The sequence below is a fragment of the Vulpes vulpes genome, chromosome 5, assembly GCF_048418805.1.
Source record: "Vulpes vulpes isolate BD-2025 chromosome 5, VulVul3, whole genome shotgun sequence".
NCBI lineage: Eukaryota > Metazoa > Chordata > Mammalia > Carnivora > Canidae > Vulpes > Vulpes vulpes.
The window spans coordinates 71,322,697-71,330,333 of NC_132784.1; the positions used below are offsets into that span (position 1 = coordinate 71,322,697).

The following is a 7,637-nucleotide window of genomic DNA, read 5'->3' on the forward strand; positions in this document are numbered from 1 at the left end:
ACGGCGGCGGCAGTGGGGCCGGCGGGGCGGGCCGGGGACGGGCCGGGGGCGGCCGGGGGCGTGGCGGGACTGGGACTTCTCCCCCCCGCGCCATGAACGCGCCCTCGGCGGGGCCTGCTCCCGGGCGGAAGCGCCGCCCCACCTGCCAGTCCCCGCGCCGCCGCCGCCGCCAGCGCCATGATCATCCCGGTCCGCTGCTTCACCTGCGGCAAGATCGTCGGCAACAAGTGGGAAGCCTACCTGGGGCTGCTGCAGGCTGAGTACACCGAGGGGTGAGGCTCCGGGCCGGGCGGCGTGCGGGGGCGGGGGGGCCCCTGCTGGGCGCGGGGCCGGCGGGTCGGGCCGGGGCGCTGGGGGCGCAGGCTCCGGGCTCCAGGTGCCGGCCGCGAGCAAGGGGGCAGGCGGGCAGCGGGCCTGAGGGCCTGCGGTGCCGCGGGGACTTGCACACGGACCCGGCAGGTCGTGGCTCCTGCCCAGCGCAGTTCGGTGCTCCCTGCCCTCCCGCCCTCGGAGGCCCCCGGGCCGCGAGCTCTTGGGTCGTGGGCCGGGCTTCCTGGCCACGGAGCCCTGCGGCGCGGGCGGCCCCGGGCCGCTCTCCCGTCGCTGCCCGTCAGCACCGGCCTCGTGGGCATCTCTGCACATTTAAGCCTGGCCTGCGGCGTTTGGGACGAGCGGGGAGGCCAGGTTCCTGGTGAGTCTGTCGGAAAGACCCGAGTGTGAAGGAACCGGCCAGAGGCCCTGGAAGCCCCGGGCAGGAACCGCCCAGCCCTGCGGCTTCCCAGCTCGGCGCTGCACGTCGGAGCAGTGCTCTGGGGATTTTCTGGAAGCCCTTGGGGCAACAGGGGCTGGGCCCCAGGGACACTGACAACTCTAATCGGCTTGGGAAACGGGAGAGACGGCCCCCTCCGCGGCGGGCGGGGAGGTGGGGCTTGCTCCAGCAGGGTTCGGGTCCTGCGTGTGCCCAGGACTGCGTGCCCCAACCGGGTGTGACCTGCCCCTCACCCACAGAGACGCCCTGGATGCGCTGGGCCTGAAGCGCTACTGTTGCCGCCGCATGCTGCTGGCACACGTGGACCTGATCGAGAAGCTGCTCAACTACGCGCCTCTGGAGAAGTGACAAGTGACCTGCTCACCCCCGTCACCCGGTCACCCGGTCACCCGCTGTGCTCACCAGGGGCTGTCTGCGCCGTTCCCCCAGGCACTCCAGAGTGGTGGGGGTGGCATGGAGCATGCCTGTCCACCACCTGTGGATGTGTATCCCTGCTCTGGAAAGAACTGTCCATTAAAGGTCTTTGCAGAACCATGAAGAGGCCCTAACAGTTGGCCTGGCTTTGTGGGACTCCCTGGTGTTTCTGTGTCCTGCCTCATGCTTGAAGCTGCTTGGGGATAGACGTGGCTCTCACCATTCAGGGCCCAGAGGTGGCGGGGGTGGTGGAGGGCATCTCACAGCCCAGTGACAGTACACAGACAGCCAAGAGCGCTCAGGTTGAGGGTCAGGAGACATTGGCCTGCCCACCACCAGGTTCTGGTTGACCTTTAGGACAAGCACGGAGATCCTCACATCCCTTCCCAGGATCTCAACAACCAGATATTTGAGCCCTGAGTGGAATGCATGCTGCAGTCTCGGCTGCCCATCCTGAGATCTTGCTGCCAGAAGCTTCTAGGTTCCAGCCAAGTTCCTGTGGAGGGGCAGGGATGGTGCCCAGCCTCCATAGTCAGCACTGAGACCCGCACAGTGGGTTGAGGGTGGCCCTGAGGAGGCTCTGCTGGGTGTCAGGGTTTGCCAAGCTCCCGGTGGCCTGGGTATTAGCACTTAATCCTGCGGGCCTGCCCAAGAGCTATCTGTCCTATTCCAGGTCCACTGAGGCTTACAGCTGGCAGCTGTCGCCCTGGACGGGAGTCTACCAGCCCTAGTGCCCTTAAGCAGGCAGAAGGCAGGAGTGTGTGGTTAGAAGAGAGGAGGGGACTGTCTGACACTGTCTTCAGGGCCAGCCCTGCTGCCCAGGCATCTGATATGCGGTCCTCTGAGGGCCAATGAACAAACCTATCAGGGCAGGGGGAAGAAGGGTCTGCCAGGGGTACATGCCCTGCAGAGCTCAGGCCTCTCCTGTCCTGTTCCGGAGGCCCTCTCCCCATCCCTAACAGCTACCCATGCCAGAAGAACGTTTGGAAACAAGCAGGTCCAGGCCATTTGAGGCCTCCATTGCCTCTGGGAGGCTCTCCCCGCTGCCACCATTTTTCTGTCCCAGAACGGGCATGGTTCTGCTTCACAGCCTGTGCTCAGTGGTTCCTGCTACTGGCTGCGTCTCGCTGGAGTCCTGTCAGTCTCCAGAATGTACCCTCCCGGCCCCAGCCCCTGTCCCGGCACTGGGTGGGTGGTTCTGTCCACCCTGGTGGGGGGAAGGCCCTGAGGACCAGGACCCTGACAGTCACTAACACAATAAGCTCAATCCATTCCACAAACATTTATTGAGCGCCTATTGTGTGGCACGAGCAGTTCTAGGCATTTGTGATAACAGCAGTGAATAAAACCCACAAACCCCTGCTTCTGGGAAGAAGAGAGGACTGTGGACAAGTAAATGTGTGGCCTTTGGGGAGAGAGGTGGGGAAGTCCAAGCAGAGGCTCGGGCAGCAGAGACTTGAGGACAGAGGCCCAGGACCCCCAGGGCAGGACCGGGCTTACTTGGCTTTCCCAGGGATCTGTGGACACCTGGGACTCACATGCAGGTGTTCTGTACTCCCCTCACCTACCCCACCCAGCCAAGTCCCCCTTAGACTGCACTGGAACATCTGGGGGTCTAGAAGCATCCTAGAGTGGGCCCGCCCCTCCAGCTGAGCGCAGGCATCAGGAACCCCAAGGTCCCATGACCCCGCTCACAGGCAGAGGTACTGCTCCTTCCCCACCCTGGGGGGGGGCAAGCCTCAGGCCTTTGGTCTGCAGAGAAAGGCACTTGTAGCTCCCTCTGAGGGTGGGGATCCCCAGAGGTCATGGTGATGGTTTGGAGGTATGCACATGGGCTTAAGAACGCACCCTCCCTGGCAGAGTGGGGAGGGGGGGAAGGAGCAGCATCCTGGAACCCCAGCTCCTGGCCCTCAGTAGTGTCAGCTCAGTAGTCAGGTGGCGAGGCTGCGGCATACACAGTGGTACACCCATGCTCAGTAGTGTTCCAGCTTCAGGTTCTTGTACAGGCAGCATGTGAAGATCATGCCAAAGACCTGTGGCACAGGGCCAGCATGAGTGTGGCACAGTGCCAGCCACATGGTGTGCCCCAGCACCCACCAGGGCCTGTCCCACCCCACCCCCGAACCTGCACACAGGCGATGCCAATGCCCACAGCGCCGATGACCCTCAGGTGCTCCTGGATGAAGGTCTCCAGCTTGGTGATGCAGCCACCCTGGCAGAGAAGGGGTCAGGGCACTGAAGGGAGGCGATTGTAGCCACCCCCCCAACTGCTGCAGCCCAACCCCCCTCCAGGTGTGACCACACCAACCCCCAGCATCCTGGGCCCCTGGCTCCTCGGCCCTTCCCAGGGACCCCCAGGCACCCACCAGCCTACCTCCACCTTGTAGATGTTGGAGGCGTGGTCCCGCTGCCCACAGCCAGGCACCACAGTCTTGCAGCAGCTGTCGGGAACCACACGGCTGCCCGCCTGGCCCGAGCGGATCCACTCACTGTCCCGCCAGTCTTGTGAGTTGTTGCTGCCACAGCAGTGGAACTGCGGTAGGAACACGGCCCAGGCTAAGTCCCCGTCCCACCCACCCCCATGGCAGGGTTCATACAGAGGTCCAGGGGTGCCCAAGGGGATCTGTTTGCACCCCATGGCACCACCCACTCACCTCCTGTTGCAGCTTATCCACAGCACTGGTCACACCCTCATGGCCTGGCTGGTGGTACCGCTTAGTCATGGTGTCCTTCAGGTTGTCCTTGAGCTCAGCGTTCAGCTGGGGGTGAGGTGGTCACAGCTTCAGCTGTACAGCCTAAGATCCCTCAAGGTAGGTGGGGCAGGTGGAAGCAGGTGCCGACGATGGGGGAGAGGTTCGGGAAGGCTGCTGGCCTGGGAGGGGGTAGGCTGGGCTGGGAGAGTCACCAGGTGGCCATGGAGAGGGCTGAGGACAGGGAGAGAGATCCAGATCCCAGGGACACCTTCCTCCCCTCCTGAGCCCCTAGCTGGGCAGTTTGGGCACTGACAGGCAGGCTGTGCCTCCCTGCTGTCGGCCCTACCCACTGGGACACAGCCCCTACCCCCAGGGCCTCCTGGCCCAGTGGTCAGTTCTGGAGCATGGGGGATCACGTCTATGTGTCTGTCTGCACATGTCTGTCCCTCCATGGTCCTGTCTGTCCAGGCTCCTCACCTGCTGGTAGTAGATGTAGGCCAGAATGCCAGCAATGATCTCCAGCAGAAAGATGATGAGGAGCAGGATGAAGTACTGGGGGTGAGCAGGGACCCAGTTAGGTGGGACTGGACCCATGCAGTCCTATCCCATGAGGACTCCCAGTGTCCAGCACCGCAGAGCAGAGCCCCCAGCCTCCGATCCCAAGTGGCCACAGAGGGCTCCGGGCAGCAGGTGGGTGCTGGCGGTCCCTGATGCTTTCCCTCAGAGCTGGTGTCTTCCCTCAGCTGGCCCAGCTGGGATGTGGGGACTCAGGGCTGGACAAGTGCCCCCACCAGCACAGGTGAGCACAGCACAGGCTATTCTGCAGTGTCACACCTGACCCCCAACATTCCTTTGCTTCTCAGAGCCAGCCCGGACAGCCTAGTGGGGAGCCCCCGCTAACCAGGCGCAGCAGGTTCCGCCGCTCCTTGAAGGTGGCACAGCAGCCCAGAACGCCAGTCACCATGACGACAACGCCAGCCACCACCAGGATGTAGGCTGTGGCCAGGTAGGTGCCCGAGGCCAGCAAGCTGATATAGTCACTCTTGAGGGCCAGCGTCCAGATGCCCACTGCCATGACGGCCAGACCAGCCAGCTGTGGGCAGTGCACACTGGTCAGCACATCCGGCCCCAGGACTAAGGGATGGGACAGAGCCCCCAGGCCAAGGCTCCCTTCAGGGACCAGGGATGGGAGGGAGGAGACACCTGCCCGTGCCAGTCAGAGGGAGGGAGTCCTCACCCAGAAGCAGCAGTTGAAGGTGAAAAGCAGGTACTTGAGGCAGACGGTGCCACATGTCGTCTTCTCATTGAACTCCCCCATCCTGGGGCCGAGAGGCAAGGGGAGGTCAGATAGCCCACACCACCAGGACTTGACCGGGAGGCCAGCCAGACACCAGTGGGGATGGTAGGGAGGGGGACACCGATGCCCAGGCAAGCCCTGGGTTGAAGCCCAGCCAACCAGCTGCCCCAAATGAAGGTCCTGGGAAAGTGTTCACAAGAAGCAGGATGTCTCCTGGGAGAGCACTTCGAGGGCCCCCACCCCCAGCGCAGCCAGGGCCAGTGTCTGGCGTCCACAGCCAAGCTGAAGGCCAGGCCCTAGAAGGCCGAAGGGCCTGGCTTCTCTGCTCAGTGCCCAGCGCACAAAGGAGACATGGAGGACCCCAAGCATCACCGCTGACTCACCTCTGCTGGCAGCCAGGGTAGGAAGACCCGGCAGGTCCCTCAGGGTGAGCTCATGCAGGCCCCGCCCATCCCCCCCCCCCCACACACACACACATTCCCGGAGCTGCACGTCACAGTCTGGCAGGCTAGCAGGCACCCACTGGAGGCTGGAGGATTGGAGGCCACTCAGACACAGGCTGATCGGCCCCTTACTAGCCACATAGCCTCAGGGAAGCCCCTTGGGTTTCTGTTAAAGGGAAGGCCTTCCTTTCTCCGAGCCAGGGTGGGAAAAAGAGACAGTGCTGGACAGGCAGAGCCAGTAGAAACACATGCCCCAAGACCTCTGCTGGTCCTCACTACTGGAAAGGGGAGCCACACCAACCCCAGCAAGATGTGAAGGGACACCTTGCCTGTTCCGCTGTGCAGAGTCTGGACTGGGGAGGGTGGGAGAGGGCCAGACGGCACAGATGGCAGCTGGACGCCCCCCCTCCCACGTTTCCAGACAGACAGCACCACCCAGAGCTGAACTTTCACCACCCCACCCAGCACTTACCTGGCTGCTGGTGGAGACTGGCTCCTCTCTAAGACAGGTGGACGGAAGTTCCCTAAGAGCCTCCACTAGAAAGGCAGGGACAGGTCCCAGGTCTGGCCGGCGCTGGACAGGCAGGATCCTATCACCCCTCCTTGTGGCCGCCTCTGGCAGTGGATCCGGACCAGCTGGGCTTCCGGAGTAGGCAGCGTCCACTCCCAGGGCAGGGAGGGGAGAGGCCAGGCCCGGTATTTTAGTCTGGGCTTGGGCGGGGCAGGGCAGAAAACATTTCTGGATAGTGTGATCCTGGAAGGGGAGGGACCACTCGCCTTCCCCAAGCACCCCGCTCTGGGCCTTCCTGCAGACCGGCCCCTGCCCCTTACCCCACCCAACAGCAGTACCTGCCAGCCAGGCAGGAAAAAAGACGCAGACCGCTGCCGCGGAGCTGGGGTACGGCAGCCCCTGGGCCCGGGCAGAGGCCCCAGCCCCCACGGCCCGTGCGCACAACCGGCAGAGGAGGGGCCCCGGTTTCCGGGAGTGCCTGGCAGATGTGAGCCCCCTTGGGACGCGCCGGCCAGAGATAGTTCCTGCGGCCGTGACACGGCTGCCCCAGCCCAGACCCTGCGACTCAGCCGGGGGTCTCGGCCGCCCGCGCCCGGAGGACTGGACCCTGCGCTCCGCGCAGCCAGGCCCGGGGAGGCATCCGCGCGATACCGCGCGGAGCAGCCGCCCCCGCCCGGGCGAGCGACGGCGGAAGGAAGGGCACCGGTGTCCGGAGACAATGACCACGGTGCTCCGATGAGGCCGAAGGGGCCGCCAGGCCTGCGCAAACACCCCGGGGGCGCCTCGCCCCCGCTCCGGGTGCCGCTCTGCCCACCCGGGTGCCCCTCTGCGCACCCGGCTCCCCGGCGGCCGGCTCCCTCCGAAGGGGCCCGCGCAGCGGCTGCGGCCGGGTCGGCGGCCGGGCCCTCCCGGGCCTCCCGGGCCTCCCGGGCCTCCCTCCAGACGCCTGCAGCCGGGCCCCGGAGTGCGGGACGCACGGCCCCTCCCGGCCCGTCTGGCCCGGCGGCGCACTCACCAGCCACGCGTCGGAGTCGGCGGGGCGGGCGGGGAGGGGCGATAGGGGCGGTGGCTCGGGGTGCTGAGACTGCGCGGCCGCCGGGGGCCTGCGAGAGCTACGCGCCCCGCCCGCGCCCCGGGCCCCAGGCCCCGCCCACGCCCCCAGGTCCCAGGCCCCGCCCACGGCGGCAGGCCCCGCCCACGCTCCTGGTCCCAGGCTCCGCCCACGGCGGCGGGCCCCGCCCACGGCGGCAGGCGCGGGGCAGGTCCCGACTGCGCGGGCGGGCGGCGGCGGCGCCGCCGGGGGTCCGCCCGGGACTGCGGAGGCGGGCGTGCTGCAGCCCGCGGGCGCCACGGCCCCGCCAGGGACTCATACCCTCGGGAGACTGAGGAGCTGAGCGGGGGGGCGGTGGAGACGGCGGCGGCCCGCCCGGCCGGGGCTCTGGACTGTGTCCGAGACCTTGCCCGCCTCCAGGCCCAGTTCCCGGTTCTCCCTCCAAACGCAGGGACCGCC

General features: G+C 66.1%; 2 protein-coding genes across 9 annotated transcripts; one reads left to right on the forward strand and one right to left on the reverse strand.

Annotated features, from left to right (window-relative positions):
- The first annotated feature begins 107 nt into the window (after window positions 1–107).
- POLR2L (RNA polymerase II, I and III subunit L) lies at window positions 108–1,307 on the forward strand. Its single transcript, XM_026003881.2, has 2 exons — window positions 108–272; window positions 1,009–1,307. Exons 1-2 carry the CDS (start codon window positions 178–180, stop codon window positions 1,115–1,117), a joined length of 204 nt encoding a protein of 67 aa, XP_025859666.1. The 5' UTR covers window positions 108–177; the 3' UTR covers window positions 1,118–1,307.
- Window positions 1,308–2,450: 1,143 nt separating this feature from the next.
- On the reverse strand, window positions 2,451–7,294 carry CD151 (CD151 molecule (Raph blood group)). 8 transcript variants are annotated; one of them, XM_072758786.1, is made up of 9 exons: window positions 7,143–7,294; window positions 6,089–6,327; window positions 5,114–5,195; window positions 4,778–4,969; window positions 4,354–4,428; window positions 3,838–3,942; window positions 3,558–3,716; window positions 3,309–3,395; window positions 2,451–3,216 (listed from the first exon to the last, which is right to left on the reverse strand). In XM_072758786.1, exons 3-9 carry the CDS (start codon window positions 5,192–5,194, stop codon window positions 3,157–3,159), a joined length of 759 nt encoding a protein of 252 aa, XP_072614887.1. In that variant the 5' UTR covers window position 5,195; window positions 6,089–6,327; window positions 7,143–7,294; the 3' UTR covers window positions 2,451–3,156. The 8 variants fall into 8 exon arrangements, with proteins under 8 accessions (XP_072614887.1, XP_072614891.1, XP_072614888.1 ...); XM_072758790.1 differs by having other exon boundaries at window positions 5,114–5,353; window positions 7,143–7,277; XM_072758787.1 differs by having other exon boundaries at window positions 6,089–6,322; window positions 7,143–7,268.
- Between the last annotated feature and the right edge of the window lie 343 nt (window positions 7,295–7,637).

Coding starts and splice junctions, on each gene's coding strand:
- POLR2L (XM_026003881.2), top strand. CDS start 178: ATGATCATCCCGGTCCGCTGCTTCACCTGCGGCAAGATCGTCGGCAAC. Junction 273..1,008: donor CAGGCTGAGTACACCGAGGG/GTGAGGCTCCGG, acceptor CCTCACCCACAG/AGACGCCCTGGATGCGCTGG.
- CD151 (XM_072758786.1), bottom strand. CDS start 5,194: ATGGGGGAGTTCAATGAGAAGACGACATGTGGCACCGTCTGCCTCAAG. Junction 4,970..5,113: donor CCTTCAACTGCTGCTTCTGG/GTGAGGACTCCC, acceptor CACTGCCCACAG/CTGGCTGGTCTGGCCGTCAT. Junction 3,217..3,308: donor TTGGCATCGCCTGTGTGCAG/GTTCGGGGGTGG, acceptor CCTGTGCCACAG/GTCTTTGGCATGATCTTCAC.